Consider the following 21427-nt stretch of genomic DNA (forward strand, 5'->3'; position numbering starts at 1 on the left):
GATCTGGCATAGTTTTTCAGTAGGAATAAGAGAGAGGGAACAAATGGGCTAGGTCTGAAATGAGTCTTGATAACTTTATGAATTCAAACATACAATGTTTGCCTGAAACGGAGAAGACTGGATTTCATGACCTAGATGGTCTTTTTCAGACCTGGCACTGATAGCTTCCAAAGCGGATGACTAAAAAATAACGCGCGCCCCCCCCCCGCCCCCCCCCCCCCCCCAAAAAAAAAACAAACAACCCACCAAAACCAAACCAAAACAAAAGAAAACCCTCCAGAAAAACTCTTTCCTAAACAAACTGGGTTTGATTGCAGCAAAAATAAAGCAAAATAATTTAGTTCAAGAAAGCATTTGTATTTTTTCCCCTGCTTTCCTAGGTTCCTTTGTTAGTCTCTTGGTGAATTTCAGGCATAAGGGATACTCTCAATCTTTCCTGCATCACCAACTGCATAGCCTTTTTCCTGTTCTCCTCACACAAATTAATGCTGACATTTCTGTTCCTGCAAGTCCTCCACGGTCTGTCACTTTTTCTGGTAAGAGTAATCACCACATTTGTACATATCTTTCCAGAAATAGCATATTTAAACAAAAGATTGGGAGACACCCTGTTGGTCGTAAAACTTAGTTGCCTTCTACCATAAGTACCCTTGATGTTTTATTCTATTTGGAAAGAAATTTAGAAAATAAATTAAGAGTAAAGGCAAAAAAACCCTTAGGTAAGCAGAAAGAAGACCAAGAAATGGGTGAATACCCAGTCATATGTATGAATCTGAGCTCTGATAGGAGCTCAGAGAACTTCACATGCCTTTGAACTTTTTCTTATAATTAAGTATCCAACTAGTTGTCCAACTCCCGGGACTAAGGCATTTTCAGTTTTCACATTGCAGCTGTGGAGCACTATGGAGTTTTCAGGGGAATTTGCTGGACCATGCCTGGCCAACAAAGGCATGCAAGACCAAAGTCACACTGATTTTGATGCAATATAGACTCCAAAGTGATTTATAGATCTAGGCCAAGATACCGGTCCCCTTGATAGGAATTGACGCAAAGGTGTATGCTTCTGTCTTCTGAGAAGATGAAGGCTTGATGTAAGATAAGATTTAAGGGATCGAGTAATTTAGCACAGCTCTGGATCTAATTAAATCCATAATTTACTTCCCAGAAGGTAAAATCTGGTGCTTAATATATGCCTACTGGTGAAGCTAAGCAGAGAATAGAAAAATCATGTATTAGAGGTCTTTGGCATTTGCACTGTTCTGACTTGTGCAGTTTTGACGCTAATCCAAGCCCCAGGTGTAACTGCAGGGCAGCGATGATTTGTATGTCTGTATTTAAGAAACTGCACACGTATTTGTGACAAAGCTTGTGAATGCCTCTTCTAACACACAGCCTGTTTCATGAATCTATTTTATTCTTTTGGGATAAGAAAAGTAACCTGTCACTCTTGTACCCAGAGTTTGAGGGGCAAAAATACCAAAGGACTTCCTTTTAAAGAATATCCCTTCATGTGCAGAACATGGGAATGGCTGTGAACTGCAGCGTTGACTCATTAAAGACAACATCATGTGGGAGAGGCTCTTCCTCCGTTATCCTGATCAAACTTTCTGCAGGTCTTATGCTCCTTTTGCTTTCCCTCTTATTTCCTTTCATAGGATTCGTGTGTATTACTTGTGTCTGCTGGGTTTGTTATTTTACTCAAGGAGATGGTCACAGAAAGGCTAGATGGCTCCGTTTGGTCTTGCATCTGATCAATACAAGCTGAATACGGTGTTTGATGTGATGGATCCAAATGCTTCTACCAGAACTTACTCAGGGAGCTGATGTACTGTGGTTTCCTTTCAGCTCTGGGGTTGTGGTTTGAAGTTCTTGGTAAGACTGTTAGTGGAAATTTGTCATTGTCCTCAGGTTGGTCTCTAGTGGATATAAGCTGCCTATTAGGTACTGGAGGGCTGGTTGTGAGGCTGGAAGCAAAGCTGGTCAGAGCTGCATGGAGCTGCAGTGTTTCATGGAGGTGTACCGGTTTCCATGCAGCCTTTATCAAACTGGTCTGTGTGGGGAGGGTTTGAGAGAAGAAGGAAAGATCTGTTGGGGTCTTGGAGATGTTGATGTTGGGTGGCTGGGAAGCTACCCAGATCTCTGCTTTTCCATGCTCTGGTTCCCTGAGCAGCACACAATGAGAGATGCATAAGCAGGTATTTCACAAGGAGTTTTGAAAGGCCTATTTCTTTTAGGGCTAATTGAATTTCTTGCATCAGTGTTCACTGCTGAAGGTACCTGAGTGTGTCCCAGGGTGAGCTGCTATTTGTGTGGATGAACCTGTGGCAAATGAGAAGGTTAAAGTGGGAAGTTAAAGACCACATTGAAAAAAGGGCCAATAACTAATCACTAGGATTTGATTTTGGTAACTATTCTGACTGAATTAAAATAAACTGCTGAGAGGGCTTTATAATAGTTCTCTTCAAACAACCTCCAGTCCTAAAGGAGTGGGGTGGTCACACAGGAGCTTGCAGAGTGCTGATGGGGTAACCCAGCCACAGGTTTTAATGGGAGAAAGTGGTAGAGCTGCTGCTAAGATGCAGGTTTAGTAAATACACAGCTGAATACAATATGCTGGAGGAAGGCCAGTACAGCTTTTTCTAAGGAAGCCAGGATGCATGAGTTTTGCAGAAGTTGCTGGCAGAGGCACGAGGCCCAAGAACCGGAGTGGTCTGGCCAAGGGGAGCTCAGAGGGGCTTCCAGAAAGCTTCCAATGATGTAGGAAAAAAGCTTCTGGTGTAGAAACTAGGGCTAAAAGGGATGGTGTCCATGTGGTTAACCAGCGGTTAAAATGTAGCAAGCAGTGGGGTGGTTAGCACCTGGTGGGTGGTTTTCAGAGTTTACCTAGGAGTTTACTGATGGGGACCACTGGTGACCTGTGATGGGAGCGGTGCCACTCACAGGGAGTGAAGTGTGGGGGGCAGAGCTTGCTGCTGCTCTGCACAATTAGTCAGGGTGGGCACAGGCTGATTGCAGAAAACTTGCAGAAGGGTCTTACGATGCTGAATGATTCTGCAGCAAATTGCAGTTGAAATGTGAGATTGATGAAGGCCGAATAACGCACAGGGGAGAAAAAGTTTAAGAGTTTGAACTTCATTACCGTTTAGCACTCAGGAAAGGGATCTTTGGATAATTACAAGTACTCCCGTGAAATGATTAACTTGGTGTTCACAGTTCTTAAAAGGCAAGTAAAGGGCTCAGAATGATGTAGAGGAAAAAGAGCAATGCTGACACCACTGATAAGCCTCTGGTGCAGCCAGATCTTCAGTATTTGTTCTAGGTCTGGCAATCCTACCTCAAAAAATATGTAATTGAAATTAAGACATTGGTGAAGGTTCTACCTTGGTATTGGCAAAAACTTTAATGGTCTCGGGTGCTTCCAGGTGGGGGTGGGGGCGAGGAGGGTGAATGAAGGGGTATATGAATAGATTCATAAAATCACAGAAGGTGTAGAGAGGCAAGTGATTACTTGCTGTTCCTCAGAATATGATAACCCAATTGAATTATCAGGCAGAATTTTTAAAACAGACAGAAGGAAGTACTTTACAGTGCCCATAATGAAATTGTGGAGCTCATTACATAGGCTGCTGTGGAGACCAAGAGTATAAATGGGTTCAGGGAAGAACCAACACATTCCTAGAGTAAAGACCCATTACAGACTATTAAGCACAAAGGTCTGGAAGCAGCCTCCAGCTCAGGAAGTCCTTAAACTGCTGATTACTGGAAGCTGGGACTGGAGTATGTCAGAAGGATCACCCAATTTGTGCCAGTGCTTCTGTAAACACCTGCTGCTGCTGGCCGTTATCAGAGACAGGATACTGGAACTAAATTTGATTTGACTAAAGTTGGCTCCTTTTATAGCAAACGCCAAAAAATTTGGGAATCCTGATGTTTAGCTCCTGGTCAGCTTAAAAGGAGAATATTATGCCTGGAAGGTGAGCTGGGAGCAGCAGGTTGCAGGAGCGCTGTGCAGTCAGCAGAGATGTGTGGGGAAAACTGAAATAATGTCAGAATTTAGCCAGTACATCTTGTTCGTGGCTTTCACAAGCACCAAATTGCAGGAGTGGAAACCACCTCCAAACTCAGGTGCATATAAATTGTTCATACAGCATGCAGGTACTGTGGCCTTGTACAGGGCTTTTCAAGTTGTGGTTGGCAAAGGTGAGAGCTGGCAGGTGTAGGGTTTATCTACGTTGAATATTCAAAGAAAAGCAGAACTATTGTAACTTAAACGTTGTTATATAAGTGTCTGTCCTTTTGTCAGTAAATATCTAGGTTAACTTTGAGAAAACACTCCCAGCAGTCTTCTGGCAGATATCTTAGCCATAGGATCTGTAGAAGCCACACTGAGCGTTTGTGTGATTATGTGTGTGTGTGTGTGTGTGTTCTTTTTTTTTTTTTTTTTTTTAATATGATCTCTCAGCCTGCAGCTGAGAGACTGTCCCAGTGGTAGCTTCGGCCCCTACAAAAAGGAAGGTGGTAACCCCAGCCTGGAAGAGCAGCAACTCCAACACCAGTGACAACTAAAATGACACTCAAATCTGTTAACCCATGGAGTACTAAGTTTTTTGTTTCAAAACAGGTTTTTCTAACAGTTACATGAGCTGCATGCTGTTGACTATTTGTCTTTTGTGGTCTTTGAGGATTCAGGCATAAAATATTCAGTCTAAACAACTCATTGGAGGATTTTTGTATGCCTTAGGTGGAGGAAAAGGCTCAGTAAAGCCGAAGCCTGGAAATAAACCCGAGTACCCCCTAATCAAATCCTTTGATCTAATAAGTAGGTTGAGTCTCGCCTGACTTTTCAGTGAAATGAAAATGTGGTGCTTTTTTACCAAAAAAACAGTTGTTATACTTGAGTAGCTTGAATGTCTGATTGCTCTTGGTTTCCAAGACAGTCAACTACTCAATTAAAGAATTTCTTTAATGGTATCAATTATGGAATTGGTATCAGATATTTTTGTTTGTTGTATATTTAATGACATACACATGTATGTGCACCCATGCTTGTTTATAGCAGTGGTGTGTTAGCTAAGCTGATAACATCTACTACAAATTACTGATTACTGGATATGAAAAAATAATTGTTACAATACAGCTCATTACTTAGGATGCAACTTTGACTTGCTGTTGGTTGCTACATCAGCAAGCTGGCTGGCGTGCCCATTTTAACAAAGGTGTAGACTTCGTAGGCTGAAGAGTGGAATGTATTATGAAAGCACAGATTCACTTTTTTTGGCTGTCTCTTATCAGGGGAGCAGTGATTACTTTTGCTTCTATGGCAAAGGATGTCTGTCGAGCCTGTGTTTTCGTTCACGTGCTCAGCACAGTGGAGATGAAATTGCTGGGAAAGATAAGTAAAAGCCATTCATGTTACCTTGCTGTTGGAAAAGTGCCAGGTGGTGTAATCTGCTAGTTAAAGTAAGATGAGATATGATCACCTGGATACTCGGCATCTGTTCTGGTGTCAGATTTGTGCTACCTTCTCTTTCCCACCGTTTTCCCCTCTCTTGTCTGCCTTACACTTAATAGAAGGCCATGTGTTTGCTCTTTAGCCTGACCTCCTTTTTTTCAATGGGAAAGGTTTCTGCAGTACATACAGCGTGTTTTGACACTCTGTGTCTCTCTTTGTTCTGAGACAAAGTTCTGATAAGAAGCTGTGTAAAAGTAGGCATTTTCAGCTTGCCCCCTGAGTCACTTCTGGCTGGTTCGTGCAAGTTTGCAATCCCTGAGATAATTTTGAGGCTTTTGTGTTAAAACAAATGTGGGGGAAAAAAAAAAAAAGGCATTATTGTCATGCCTGTGTTTTGTGTGCTTTCCAGACAAAGCCATAAATCCAACTTGACATGCAGAGGAAGGGCAGGCTGTTGGCACAAAACTCTGCCAGGTCTCTGCCAAAAGGCTCATCAGCCTCGGCTGGCTTCTAAAGGAATGTGGGCCAAGACTCAGGTTCTGCTGCAGGAGGCTTGCACATCTCTAATTCTGACTTGAAATAGTATCCAAAGCTTGATGCTGAGATGTCTGTAGCTGTTCATTAGGCTTATTTACCATTTAAGTCTCTGCTGAATTTGCATTCCAGCTAGAAGCCTTGCTGCCAGACTGGTCAGATAAATTTGTTCCTAGGAAAAGTCATTGCAAACCTTGCTTTAGTGGATTTGCTTAGTGGATGCATGCAACTTTATAGGCTCTGTTGCTTGACAAGTAATAGGCTGTAAACTGTGTTGACTGAAAATATCGGCACGTTTCATCAAATAAAAATTAACTGCTAACACTGTTATTATGCCACCTTTACTTAAGCACTGCTTTGCACAAAGTGGATGCTACTTTCCTCTCTTATGAGGGCAGGACTAAGTAGCTTTGCTTTATCACTGTCAGTGATGCAGGATGGAAAATGTGAGAGTGCCCCATTTCCACCAAAACAAATTGCCATGTTATAAACCATGAATAGTCACAAGAATGTGCTCTTGTGTTTAGGAAGTACTAACAATTACATTAGTACCCAAAACAGCATGGAAGGAGCCTGCCATATAAAGGACAGTTTCCTGGAAAAATATATTTCAAAGAACTTAGTATTGTAGTGTTTTGTGGTTTATTTCTTTAAGGCCTTAATTGTGTAATTGAGAAAATGTGTAGCTTATATTCTACTGACATATATGGCATAACATCTTGCTTGCTAAACTGTTCTCTCCTGAGATACGGCCAGGTGGTGAAAGTCTTTTTCTTGGGCTCCTTTCTTCTAATGGGTTTTTTATCAAATGCAAAATATTTTGGAAAAAAACCTTAATGTCAATGTCTTGCCCATGTTGTTAAAGGGGGCACTGGCTGATCAGAGGCTGATGTGAATGTTCTGAGTTGTTCATGCTACTCACAGGAAAGGAATTCTGATTCAGCTCGCTTATTTTTCCAGATGTGCACTGTGAGCAGTGAGGCTTCCAGGCTCCTTTACTGTGGATATATATGGCACCGTATATGTTCAGGACAATGAAAAGATTTGTTTAGCATATGGCTGACCTGGATTGTCATCGCTGGCTCAGTTGACCTTTATTGCTTTGGGAGAGCAGTAAGATTAGGAGATGCTATAAATAGCCGTTGCACTGTGGGAGTGGTATCACAAAAATGCACTTTACACAAACAGACTGTCATTTCGCTTTGTGGGGGATGAGTGCATTTGGCTTACAAAAGGAGATCTCTCCTTGAGATGTTTTTGTCCTCTTCTGAATCATTGCAGCTGAAGCTGTGAGATTGTTTTGGCCACCACCACCAAGTGCTAAAATATACAACGCAATAGTGTTATGAAGCCTTATGAAATCTACTGCCCAAGTACAGCTGAGCTTTGTATCAGCAGCGTACGATGCTTCCCACCTGATGGCTCACTATTCGAGGCTGATCTGGCAGGGCTGGGTGCCTCTAGGGAAGCAGGCAGTGGATAAGCTCTCAGCGCTTGTGGAGCTCCAGGAGGGTTTCTGGTCACCATCTGTGACTTTTGACGGAGGCGATATCTATGCCTCGAGCTGTAAGAATGACTTTGGACCAAAAAGATAGGATTGAAATGTAAGTGGGAAGAAGCTATATTACCTTGAGGGATGCTGATGTGATTCAAAAAAGGTAGTAGCATATGACTCCCCTTCCTGACTTGTGTTGTCCACATATCTTGTTTTACCTGTTGGATGCTGAATGGGTGTCTTTTCCCAGCCTATAAACTAAGTAAAAGCAGCAGATGTTACACTTTTTGTATAAACTCGAATTTCGTTCCTCCAATAAGGGCTATTTGGAATTATGTATGAGTTGATGCAGCAGGTGCAGATGGTAGGTGAGGAGTAAGCGTAATGAATGAGGACTCCACTGAAACTGGCAAACAACCATTTGTAATCCACTGGATTTGAAACTTCAGCTTAGTGCCAGATGAGTAACTGATCTTCATTAAACAGTAATTTTCCGTGATCAGATTACTTTATTCTTTTCCTAAACTGCTTTAGCAGGAGATGGCATTCAAGCACCATTTCACCCAAGCTGAAATTAGATGCTGTACTGCCTCTTCTGATTTCTGGAGAAGGGTGGGGTGGATTATTATATTGGGTAATTATATTTGATATACACTCCATTTATGTGTGTTTTTTCTTTTCAATTTGCAGGAAAGCAATCTCCAGGTCAGGCCTCCAGCACTTGGCTCCTGTGCATTCCCTCAACATTGCAGTCTCCAATGGACCTGTGAAGGAACCAAGGGCGGCCTTAGAGTGGACTGTAGGTGTTTGGGTTTTTGGCAGTTAATTTGAGCAGAATCTTTGGCTAGTGCTGTCTCCTTCCTTAAGTCAACATAAGACGTTGCCATCAGAATTAGTGCTGGTCATTGGGAACATGCTTCTATTATGAAATGAAGTGCAAGGCAGAGACATGAAAACTTGTGGAGACTTTAGCAGCACAGACTAGCTGTTCAAACTTTCCAGCTTGGGAACTGTCTGGCTACATTTGTTTGCTGCCTTCTTGGCAAGATCTGTCATCCAAAGGTGATCTGATTTTAGCACAGTGGAGTTTTTCTATCTCTGCTTGATGGGCCAAAAGTTAAAGCTGAAGGCACATGTTGAGTTGGCTTGGCCTGTAGAGTAGGTAGTAGAAATCTTTGTTCACAATACTTTGTGTGTATGGCTAGATTTCTCCTGTCTTGTAGACACAGAAATCATGTTTCCATCCCTCCCATCCTTGTTTCTGTTATGTTTCTGGGCTACTTCAGAAGGGCACAGTTTAGGACTGTCTAGAATAGACTATGTTGGTTGGAAGGGACCTACAATGATCTAGTCCAACTGCCTAACCAATTCAGGGCTGACCAAAAGGTAAAGCGTATTGTAAAGGGCATTGTCCAAATGCCCTGTTTCATCACACTTGCTACACCTAATTCAAGTTAACTTGTAGCTTTGTCTAATTTAATGCTATCTTAATGTCTTAAGCACTGACAGGCTTGGGGCATCAACTATCTCTCTAGGAAGCCTGTTCTAGTGTTTGATAGCCCTCTGTAGAAATATTTGCTAATGTCAAGTTTGAACCTCCCCTGACACAGCTTTGAACCATTCCCATGCACTTTCTATGTAGTTATGCACTGGTACATGCTAAGGAGGTGAGCCTTAAGCCAGTAGGTTACAGGGGTGTCCCATTTAAAGCAAAGCATACAGTAGATCTCACTCTCAGCTATTGGTAAAGAACTCAGTACATGGCAGTATCAAGGCACCAGCCACCCAAGTGGCTTTTAGGTTAAGGTAGCATATGTTTTGAATATGGCTTATGTTTATTTCTGTTCTGTATACCGAGACCAGTTGGCTTTCTAGATAACATACTCTGCTTCAGCCCCAGCTGTTGCACTTGAAGTTTAAAGTGATAAAAATTTACAGGCTGTACTGCAGGAAGCTGTATTAGATTCACTGTGATATTCTTCAGTACTGTACTTCAACATAGAGTGTTAAAATGAGTTTGAAAGCTTACATGGAATCCTCTTGGCAGATCTTTGGAGAATGCCTTGATCTTTTGCTCCAGGAAACCCAGATCCTGACAAGCAAGGCATTAAAACATGTCTGCTTTGAGTCATCAATGCAGTTTAGTAGAAATTTCAAGGATCAGTCACATATGTGAAGGGTTAGGCACAGGCTAAATTAAACACCTTTCAAAATCATGCTTAAAAACAACAGCAGCAACAAAACCCAAACCCAAAAAACCTAAACTCCAATCCCAAGAACCGCAACTTAACCTTCTTCAAAGCAGATTGTCTGTAATTTTACCGTGTGGTTCCTCATGTGATCCCAGTACATAAATACTACAGGTCTTGAAATATGTTGGTGAATATTGATTAAATATTGTGGGGTTTAGTTGTGTATGTGTGTGTTTTCGCACTTCCTGGCTTATGGTTTAGATTTTCCGTTAGTTCAATTTCTCAGCTGTTCCAGCTTCTCAGGTTGTTCCTGCTTTACTTCACCTTTTGATTGGAGAAGGTAGGCAATCCTGTGGCATGTGGGGAAAGGGACAGGATACTGAGTGGGAGACATCTGTGGCTGGGAGGAGCCTGAACTAACTGGTGAATGTGAGGGAGAAAGGCGTTTCTCAAATCTGAGTCACAGTAAAATATACTGTGATATATATATGTTTTTTATAAATTATAAAAGATATCAGGGAGGTGGTTTGGAGGTGTGAAGAAGCTGAAATGGACAGGGTTTATAAAGGGTAGTGAATGTCAGTAAAGAAAAAAGTTAAACTTCAAATACTGATGTTTATGTCCAGAGGTGTATTTGGTGGACTGAAAAGGAATTTGAATTAAGATGTGTTGGAGCCAGACAGGAAGTCTCTGTATTTAACCGCTGGAAGGCAGCATTAATCTGTGCGTGTTGCATCCCCCATCTATCTTACCCTGCTCTTCAGTATTTCTGAGGATGATTCTCCAAGGACCTGTGATGGGAGATCTTTCCAGAGTCTAAATGACATGAACATAAGTTGTCAGTTGACTTTGCAGTAGGAAATGTTTCCTCCCTGTTTTGTTCGCAGTAATAACTGGAAAGAATTCCCTGGCTATAGTTGCCCTTTTCTGGAACTCCTTGCAGGTGATTTACCATTATCAGATGCCATCGTCTTGTGAACAGGACACTGATTCAGAGAGTGGGATTTCCATTCCCTGCTCTGCCACTTACCTCGTGAGTGAGCTCAGATGACTCTTTTGTCTTTTTGTACATCAGCCTCACTACTTGTGAAATGGAGGTGATGACTCTGATGTCTCTTTAAGACCTTTTATATAAGAAACAGTATGTCTTATTGTTGTTGCTACTGTCATCCCTGAGGTTTCTTTTCTCTAACATACTTATAAATGCCCTGTTTCATCACACTTGCTACACCTAATTCAGGTTAACTTGTAGCTTTGTTGTCTAATTTAATGCTATCTTTTCACAGCAGGGCTGTGCAGAATATGTTCTCTGGAGCAGGTAATGTTATAGCCAGAGGGAAATGCAGAATATGCCTTACCAAAAAGGAACCACCTTAAATGCCTGTCCCTGTGATATGTTCATTTATAGCCCCTTCTCTCACCCTCCCCCATTTTAGGCATCACTCCCATGTATTACATGATAAAGCAAATAATTCTAGCCTAGATTCTCAAGTAAGTATGGACTGAGCCGCCTCATACAGTGCCTGTACACCATTAGGGATCTAGGTCTTTGTATATTTTCATACTGCCTCTTTCTTCCAAGGAAAATAACCACAAGCTTTTGTGCAAAGTCATCCTGTAATTTCCTTTTAAGTACTGCCTTCTAGCTCTTGCTTTACTTAGTACCTACAAAAATCTTGACAGCCACTAGGATATTAGTGTGTTGAGCTTCCCACTGGCCCAAAATATCTCATTTTGTTTGTCCATAATGCATTTTTCTGTTGATGCTCATTTCTTGCCTTCTCCTCAGCAGGCACATATGGTGCATGACCTCAAGACTTGAAACCCTAGTTATGTCCTGCAAGAGGCATTTGAAGATGCACAGCTTCCATTCTTGGAGTTCAGTGAAACAACTTGAGACTGATCCATGCTTTGTGTTATGTGAATACATCGTCAGAACTCTTTGGGTGCAAGCAGAATGTTTTTCAGAGGAGAAATATTATAACCTTAGAGCATAAATTATATGTATAAAAGACAAAAAAAAAATCTTCCAGATCTTAACAAGAATAGAAATGAGGTGTTTGAGCAGAAGTTGGAAACTGTCATTTGATAATATGTAGAAGCAGGGCCAGGCCAGCCAGGAGGATTGTAGAAGGCACTACCCAATTGCATGTGGATGGGGTAAGGAAAGCCAGACCTCACGTGGGGTTGAATCTAACAGAAAATTGAAGGACAACAAGAATGGTGTCTGTAGACATGTCATCAGCTGTAGGAACACTAGGAAAAATGTTGGGCCACTGCTGAATGGAACAGGGGACATGGTGACAAAGGACATGGAAAAACCAATGTGCAAAATGTGTGCTTTTTTTTTTTTTTTTTTTTTACTGCTAAGGCCTGTCTTCAGGAATCATCGCAGGCCCCTGACACCAGTGGCTTTTTGTGGTTTAACCCCAGCCAGTAACTAAGTAACCATGTAGCTGTTCAATCACTCCCCCTGCACCCTAGAGGCATGGGGAGGAGAATCGGAAAGGAATGTAAGACTCATGGGTTGAGATTAGAACAATTTAATAATTGAAATAAAATAATAAGTTATAATGAAAAGGAGGGAGAAGGGGAGAGGCATGAAATCCAAAGGGAAGGGAGAAAAAACAAGTGATGCACAATACAATTGCTCACCACCCCATGACTGATGCCTAGCCAGTCCTTGACCAGTGATCAGCAGGCCCCAGTTTATATACCAGGTGTGACACCCTATGGTATAGAATACCTCTTTGGCTAGTTCGGGTCAGCTGCCCTGGCTGTGTCCCCTCCCAATTTCCCGTGCCCCTCCAGCCCTCTCGCTGGCAGGGCCCAAGAAACTGAGAAGTCCTTGACTTGGTATGAATGTTACCTAGGAGTAATTAAAACTATCAGTGTGCCATCAACTTTGTTCTCACACCAAACCCAAAACACAGCACTGCACCAGCTACTATGAAGAAAATTAACTCTACCCCAGCCAAAACCAGGACATGGCTGCGGCAAGGAAGACTTGCCTTTGTAGAGGATGGTTGATTAGGTTAGGGGACGCTTAGACTGAACATAGAGAAGTCCACAGGACCTGATGAGGTGCAAGCAAAGGTACTGGGGGGAGCTGGCTGATAATTGCAAGAACACTATGTTGTCTTTGAAAGAGGAGTTCCTGAGGACTGCAACAAAGCAAATGTCAATCCTGTCTTCAAGAAAGGCAAGGAGGAGGATCCAGGGAATCACACTGATCAGTCTCACCTTGATTCCTGGGATGATGATGGAGCAAATCCTTCTGGAAGCCATTTCAAAAAATATTAGGTATAAGAAAGTGAATGATACGTCAGCATGGTTTTATGGAGATCATGCCTGACCAACCTGAAAGCCATCTGTAATTAAATGACTGGTTTGGTAGATGGGGGGAGAGCAATGGTGGTTATGTTGACTTTTGCAAGGGTTTTGGCGCTATCTCCCATAACATTCTTGTAGACAAACTGAAGGAGTATGGTCTAGATAAATAGACAGTGAGGTGGCCCATACCAGTGAGTTAATTACAATCAATGAATGTGACTTTGCAATGAATCTGTTACATTATAGTCTGCCTCTTTTTGGCATTGGTCAGTAGTGCTGTCCGTTTACTTTCATATACAGTGTTTGTAAGTGCCTAGTGATATACTACACTTTGGATAACTAACGTGTGTTAGTACGCTAATAGGTGTTCTACATATGATCAAATATTTCCCTCGTGAGTCTAGATAAGTGTATTTCTTTTCTGTGTGAATGGTTTGGCTTCTGTATCATCAATTCCTAAAAGCTATACTAATTTTTGTACGAAAGAATATTTCCCTTTCATTGGTGTGTCTGCAAGACTAAGTTTTGTAATTGGGAACAGTTGAAAGAGATGTATGTTATCAGATGCTCACATGAAAAACGAGAACGCTGGGGTATGGGTATTGCATTAGTCACATAAAAGCATGTAGAGGCATTGGGAGCTTTGGTTCCACTTAAATAAGTAGTGATAAGTTCAAGCTTCGTGCATACTTAAAATTGCTGAAATATTGTGTGCAGATGGCACTTGAAGCAATGTGCTCAGGATCAGTAGTCCTACTTTGCTGTTTCTTTTTCATCAGGGTTTGAGAACTAATCTTTCCAGAGAGATCTAAAGAGGAAAAAGAGGTCTATTGTCTATCAAAATGGTGGCCACCTCTATTTTTATTTTTTCCTTTTTCCAGCAGTGTGTAGAGGATGCAGTGGTATTACAGAAGGTGCCCTTCTTGAAAATAGGTATTTTTTTCCCCGTTGCTGCCAAAAAGACTGAAGTTAAGTTGTCAGCCAAAATAATAGTTCATGGGAACATAGGGAATCATCATCTCTGTTGATAGCATCTGGACGTTGCTCCTCCATGAAGACAATTGTTTTTCTGCTTCTGCATACAGATGATCTTTCAGATGATGGTGACAAGAATCTTAAAAGCTCAGCAGAGGATACAGGACTAGGTAACTGATGCAGGGATGTTGAAAAGCATGGTGGGGGAAAGGAGAATGGCAGAAAAAGCTAGAGAATATGGTGAACCTAGACCTAGAAGCTGAACGCCCAAAAGTAATTCTGAAAGTTGGAGTCTACTTATCTTCAAGTTTTTTAAATAATGATGCAATACTGTATTTCTGTGATGTTTTGTTTTATGTCCACATATTACATTTATAATAATTAAAGAAAAGGTGACTTCATTTAGAATATTCCCAAAATAAAATGTGCTAAGGTGGAGTTAACCTTGAGAATATATATCAACAGAAAACCATTTGGGACATTGCTATTATATAAGCATTACAGACTCTGGAATTTCAGAGTTAAGGGTAAAACACAAGCTAAACATGAAAGACATTTGGGAAAAAGACATCCAAACAAACTCGTTTCTGCTTGATAGGGACCTCATAAAGAAAAGGGCTAAAGCTAATAATTTTTGCTCACAAATATGTTTAATTAGATTTAGATTGCTTGAACACTGAATTTAGACTAATCGTAAGTTTATCAGGTAAATGTATATTTTTAAGAAGATTAATCTTTCTTACTGGAGTGTTAACAAAGGGAAAAATTTCTTAATGGCTTATTTTAGAAATCTGCCTTACATAATTTATTGCAGCATGCTAGTCACGGCAGGAGTGGAGGAGAGGAGAGCTCCATTCCTCCCGTTAGAATTGGAGTTACGATTCCTTTGAACTAAAAAGTTGAGCTGACTGGTATATTTGTTTGGCTGAATGTCTATAGCTGCTTAACATGGCAAATTAAATTACTCGGGTTTATCTGCATTGCTTTTGGAACCATTCTGACTGCAGCTTGACAAACAGTGAGGTATGGAGATATTTAAGGGCTTTAGAATGGTGGTAACACATGCTCTGTTATTTAACTGTGCTGGGCACTTAGAAGAAACCCAGCTGAATTAGTGAAATATGCACAGCAAGTTATGATCACGCACATGCAATTACATTGTTCCCAGACTCCTAGTCCTTGAATTCCTATTTCTTTTTCACTTTGGGGGTGTGTGTGCATTGTATTTAGTTTTTGTTTCATATGCAAGGAATATTTGAAATACTGGAATGGTTTGCTATTAAGGTGGTAATGGATCAGGAGCAATCAAATGGGAGGTCTCCATCTGGGAGAGCATATTGAGTTCATGTGTCCCCTGTGAGGCAGGCTGCATCTGCCAGGAAAGCACTGCTGCCTCCACTTCAGTGAGCAGGGGCTCTGTCTCTTCAGAGGACGTGGAGTTCACACACTTGCAAGGGCAGGGAAGCCAAGAGAGGAAACAAAGTTCCCAGTTCATTCTTTAACTGCAGGATATTGGCCTACAGTAATTGTTGTTATATCCACGATGATGGGCAGTATCCCTTTTCTACACAGTAAGTCAAAGCAGAGCATGTCAGACTAAAAGCATGATTTGACAGATCAGCTGAGCTGGTTTAACGCTGAGTGGGTACCAAAAGCATCAGCCCCACTGAACCCACCTTTAACCCACCACGGCTTGTGTGAGATCCAGCAGTTATGTGGTCACAGGGCGAGTAATTTTGCCTAGCTGATTTGGTAGATAAGTCGTCTGGTTTTTTTCCATCAGATCAACTGATTCATGTGTTGCTTCACAGCTACTAGATCAGTCACGAGGAAAATGGCAAGAGCGTGAGACGGGGGTCTAAGGGGTCAGGGACAGAAAGAGGACGGTTGCCTCTTAAGTAGCAATTTACTCCTAAAGCTAACATAAAGACATCAAGTGCAATATAGACCAAACTGGCAAATTATGAAAATGTTGCTGAATTCAAAGCTCTTGTGGAAAAATACCTGTGTCAAAATATACACGTGTTGATGTAGCCTTTACTGTGCTCTAGTTTTGTGTTAAATGGGAGCTCATACTAGAGGTGATCAGAGTGACCTCTGTCAGTTTGTGTTGGTAGATGGAGTAGGAAACACTGATTTTTCTGAAGTCAAAATTCTTCATAGAAATACATTTATTTTTGTCAAAATTTTCTATTGGAATTGAATGAAAAATTTGGCTTGGTAAAGGTCACAGCATTTTCCTTTGACTATATTATCTTGATTTGCTTAAGTGGCAACAGAATGTCACATCATATAAATGATAGTGCTCTGTAAAATTTAGAACAGTGAAGTTCAAATATTTCCCTTTGATCTTATTTTGAGGCAGAGTAATCGACAGACAAAGCTTTTTGAGGGAGGGCATTTCATCCTGGGATGTCTCAGCAATTTGCTCTGATTCAGGATGAAAGAAGATTTTTCAAATGTCAATTTGCTGGAATTGAAATTGTGAGTTTTCACACACAGTGCTGTGAAATTGTTTGTGGCAGTAGGTATCTGGAGGTGTGCCACTTATACCAGATTGACTTATTTACATTTTTATTATCTAGTCTTGTCAGAAGTCTATCATAGCATGAACTACATAGGTCATCCTTGTAGACTGCTTACTGATTTTATTTCTACTGTGATGTAAAGTTAGACATGTGAATCTATGACAGTCTGGAAAAATGGAGAACATAGTCAATTGGTCTAAACTAGTTTATGGACATGGTCCACTTTATCTTTAGAAATCCTGGATGGCAAGTTATGTGGACATGGCCTGACTGAAGTGCTGTTTAATCTATTTTTTAATATAATTTTGATTCCTCATTAAAAATGATGTCTCAGGGGCTGTGTGCTTACTTACTCGGCTTTCATAGTCGATCTTTCCTAAACATCTTTTGTAATCCATAAAACTTTGCTCTGGGTTATAATGTTGAGTTTGCACTGCTAAGTCATCAGAGAATGTGCTCAGGTCAAACATTCTTTGGTAGAGCCCAGATCCTGCTTTGGTCTTCTTGTCTGGCTTCTCATAAACTAGACAAGAAGTTAATATATTGAGCAGTACTGTGAGCATCGTAGTTTTATTAGTATGGTGTCACTAGGCTTCCATGAAACGCTGTACAACTGATACAGTTTTTGCCAGGGAAAATTGCTTTAACATGAGGATAAACTTGAAGGGAAAGAATTTACAGTCTGCGTAATTTACCATCTGAGTAAGGCCTGAAGAATTTCTTAAGCTAGTTCAAGTCCTTAAAAGCTATTTTACATTATAAAAGTGCTGAAAAGCCTCACCTAAACTATTGTGCACTGACCTGTACAGTTCAGGAAAATCTCTGTCCCGAGGAGTCTACAGCTCAGGTGGACAGACAGACAAAAGGATGAGAGGAAACGGAGGTACAGAACAGTGTGCCGCTAAATGAAGATTAATCAGGGTGTAATTGCAGTAGACTGGAATCCAAGTATCAGTCTCATCCAGCCCCTTGTGCCGAGGGAAAATACTGAGTCTGACACGAATGAGAGCATTTCTGATGAAGTCAGATGACCTATGGACAGGTAGACTTCCTACCAGAAAAAACACAGTAATGTTCCCATCCTCTTGGTTAATTTGAAGTAAACACCAGAGTTGTGGTAGGCACCATGTGCAGACTTGTGTAGGTCTTGTCTATTGTGTATGCACTCGTAGTCCAGAAGGCAAAGGATTTTGCCACTTCTGCTTCTCTGCATTACCTAAGAAATCTGCATGGCAAGAGAAGCTTTCTCATTTCATCACTTGGAAACTGTCAGTGGTATTTTAAATAAATTATTTTAACCGAGATGGCTATTTCAGAGCATCCTGCTGTTGGACGCCATCTGTTTGGTAAGCGTCATCATTTGTGACTTCTGCAGTGTGGGAACCAAATGTCAGAGACTGTCAAAGCATTTTCCATCATGCTCTAATTCTGGCTGAACAGAAATCCTGTTTATTCAGTTTGCTCAAATAGTGTACAGTAGAGTTCTTAGATTTTTTTAATTGAGCCAGGATTACAGTCAAGTTAAAACTGAAGTCTTTCTACAACCAAATTCCCTCAGAACAAGAATTTTTAAGAATTAAAGTACAGATTTAGTCAAATGAGACTGTCAAAGAAAAATCGGGTGTTACCCTGTTAATCACTACTAATGGTCAGTGTGCTAGGTAAACTTTTTTTCTGAGTGTTCTCAGTTGAATGTTTCATTCTTTCAGGTATAAAATTAAAATCTGGTCTCTCCTGGCCACTTCATGTTTGCTTGATGTTTTCATACAGTGTCGATCCAGCCATCTTAAAGCGTTTCTCCTTGTCTAAACTATCTTATTATCCTAAAGCCTAAAGTCCTAATGTCAGTATGTTATTTTGCACTTCTGAGCCTTGTTCTCAAATTTTTGGGCTTCTCCAACTGAAAGTTCAGTAGTCATGGTTTTGTTTCACCTCTCCTGATTTTCTGTTTCTTTAAATTTTGTATACTATCATATGCTTACGAAATCTAGGGTCCCAGTCAAACAGTGCAGCATGTGCGAAAAACGTGGGCAAAGTTTCACTGAACTGTGCACAAAAATACTTCAGGTGTGATTGGTGACAGTTCATTGTATCATCAGCATCCTTTAAGCAGGGGTGGTAAGACAGAGAAATACTCTTATGGCTTTGTGTTGTAAAAAACCAGAACAACACATGATTGTATGATTGTTGGTTTTTGTGGTTTTGTGGGGGGTTTTTTTTTTTTCTTTTTCTAAATTTGTGGTGAAAATCAGATCTGTCTTTCTGTATACTCACATATATCACAAACCAGATGAACAATCATCTTTTTCTAGGAAAATGCTGTGAATGGAGAGCATCTGTGGCTGGAGACAAATGTTTCTGGGGACCTCTGCTACCTGGGGGAGGAAAGCTGCCAAGTCAAATTCTCAGTGAGTTATTTTCAGATTTTCTTCTCTCTTTCTGAGGTAACAAGCCTGACTTTAGACTGATACAGTGCTCAGATGTTTGGGAGCATTATTTGTTTGCTGTTGTTGATGCCTGTGTTCCATAAGGAAAAAGGGGCAAAAGTCTACTGGTTAAAGACTCTGTTGCTTGGGGAAAAAAGCCCCAGAAAATTTTGAGTGACCCCGATTATTTACACAGCGAGAATGGATGTAATGAGTAGCTTTATTGACATGGCAAGAGAAAAAAGGTGAGAATATTGAGGTATTTTAGAAATGTTCAAAGAAATTACCTTTTTATCTATATACACAAATATTTCACTTGCTGGGGTCTCTGAGAATGGAGTCTGATCAAATTTTTGTGATTTTAGTCACTGCAAGGATTTGAACCAAATTTTCCAAATTCTTGAATGCACTCACCAGCAATGAGTGCACTTATGTTTGAGTGTTTGCCTTGTCCTGTCTGAGAATATTCGGGGTTTGCCTTTTCCTATTGAAGCTTTTCTGCTGTGTATGAAAACATTTCATTGGATTGATCTCTAACCCATCCGTGTCTCTTCTTTGAGGAGTCGGTGTTACAAGTCTAGTCTGCTTCAGCAACTCCTCACCTAGTATTTCAGTTAAACTGCTTCAGCAGAAGAGAGGAAAAAAACGCAAACAAACCACCAAACACCTTGGTATTAAGAAGCGTGGTGAGAGAGTTCAAGTCCTTGCTTTGAATCAACGATCAAGGGAGCTTCCTGGCCCTCTGACTGCAAAGTGTAAAGGGAGTCCCTCTTCTCTGGGATGTTTGTGAATACTGCCTCTGACTCTTCATGATACCACCTTTCTACTTTTAGTAAAAAAGCCAACCATCCAGCTCAGATCGTTTGATCCAAGTTAAAGCATTTTGACTCACTAATCACCCCCAGTTTTTGGGGTGCTTTGATCTAAAATACTAGTGCTTTCTGTAGCTCCAATTTAATATCCATGCCCATAATTTCTCAAGCAAATGGATAACTTTGTGGCATCTAATGTTAAGGCCAAGCCTGGGAAGTCTGTGCCAGCTTACAAGGAGTTCTGTATCCAAGTCCCAGCTGTAACAGACTGCAGATTGCGGGGTAATATTCAAGGGAAGTGTCACTGAGTGTTTGCCCTGCACTTGTATTGCTTCTGAGGCACTGGGTTTTGGCAAAAACCAGAGACAGGATTTGTTTGGCTGAGTGGACCTTTGGGCTGACCCAGTACAACTGTTGTCATCTTCTTAGACATTTGCAAAACTTCATAATACGTAATGTAATACGTTGCATGTGATTTGCAAGACTGTGTCTTAGCTTTAGAGGTATGTTTCTGTAGGTGTTGGACTGTTTTCAGTAGCTGGTAAATTATACCCACTGACTTATACTGTATCTGGGAATGTTGGGAGACCTCTTACATGGTGACAAACTTTTCCAGCCAGTGGGCCTGAAGACGCTGAGGAATCAGCAGAGTTTAAAGTTGCTTGATTCTTAATTGCCTGGCCTTTACTTGACTGAGGTTCTTTACGCTTTTAGGTACTAGTATATTGGTTCCCTTTTGGGGAAAGAGATATCTGTGTTTATAACGTGTTGCAGTGTATGGGGTTTTCATTAGCTTAAGAACTAGAGATGGAAATGAAAATCCAGTTAACTTTAGTTGTGGTTAATTTAACCTGATGTGTCAAAAGGCTAATGCTTTTTCGGTTTGGATCTTTCGAAGATCTTTTGCATCTTTCTATGCCTGTCCTGGTCTTTCTTTGCCTTAGTTCTTTTACATGCAGACTATTTAAGATCAAATGTTTTCAGTGGAGAAGTAGTGAGAAATAATTAAGCTGTAGCTGCACAGACTTTGCATAAAATGTTAGCCTATACAGAACATTAACTCATCTCTGGAGTATGGAGTTGACATTTCATGACAAATCAGAGAAGCTAGAAGCAATGGAAAAGATAGTCTGAATTTTTAATAGCCTTTCAATACAAATCCACCAGCATTCAAAAATAATAAGAACAACTTAAAAAGCAAGATATTAAAAGAATAGCTGCTTGCAAGGTGTTACCTTTGTTTGCTGCAGTTTTTCATCTTAGGGATCAATTCCTTTATGTAGTTTCACACTTCTTCGTAAACACAGAGACTAAAAACTTACTTCAAGTTAACAAGTCACAAAACACATGAAAGCTTAATTGTTATAGTCTCATGATTCTTCAGGTGAAGCATTAGAACAGCACTCCACATACATGTGAACACGTACAGTTAGGATGTACCTAGATAATTCAGACTCATAATTATGAGACGCAGTAAAATTATAATAATTATTCTACAATGTGAGCTGAAGCTGTTCCCTGTTTCTTCTTGAGTTTGTTTACAATATACTGAAAATTCTAAAGAAATAATTTATTAGAGATTTAAATGAACGTGAACAGACTGAATCTAAAACTGAAGCAAATAAATCTCAACATGTAGTGTGTTTATAAATTTTCTATCCCTCAAGCACAAGTCTTTAA

At 40.6% G+C, this 21427-nt stretch overlaps 1 protein-coding gene across 7 annotated transcripts in view; it reads left to right on the forward strand.

The window, feature by feature from the left end:
• Window positions 1–21427, forward strand: part of DGKI (diacylglycerol kinase iota) — a 233878-nt gene that overhangs the window by 71634 nt on the left and 140817 nt on the right. For all 7 annotated transcript variants that reach the window (XM_037389986.1, XM_037389987.1, XM_037389988.1 and 4 more), the window contains exons 2-3: window positions 8172–8280; window positions 18822–18917. In XM_037389986.1, the coding sequence (XP_037245883.1) occupies window positions 8172–8280; window positions 18822–18917 (205 nt within the window). The remainder of the gene's footprint in view (window positions 1–8171; window positions 8281–18821; window positions 18918–21427) is intronic.

The sequence above is a fragment of the Falco rusticolus genome, chromosome 5 (assembly GCF_015220075.1).
Source record: "Falco rusticolus isolate bFalRus1 chromosome 5, bFalRus1.pri, whole genome shotgun sequence".
Taxonomy (NCBI): Eukaryota; Metazoa; Chordata; class Aves; order Falconiformes; family Falconidae; genus Falco; species Falco rusticolus.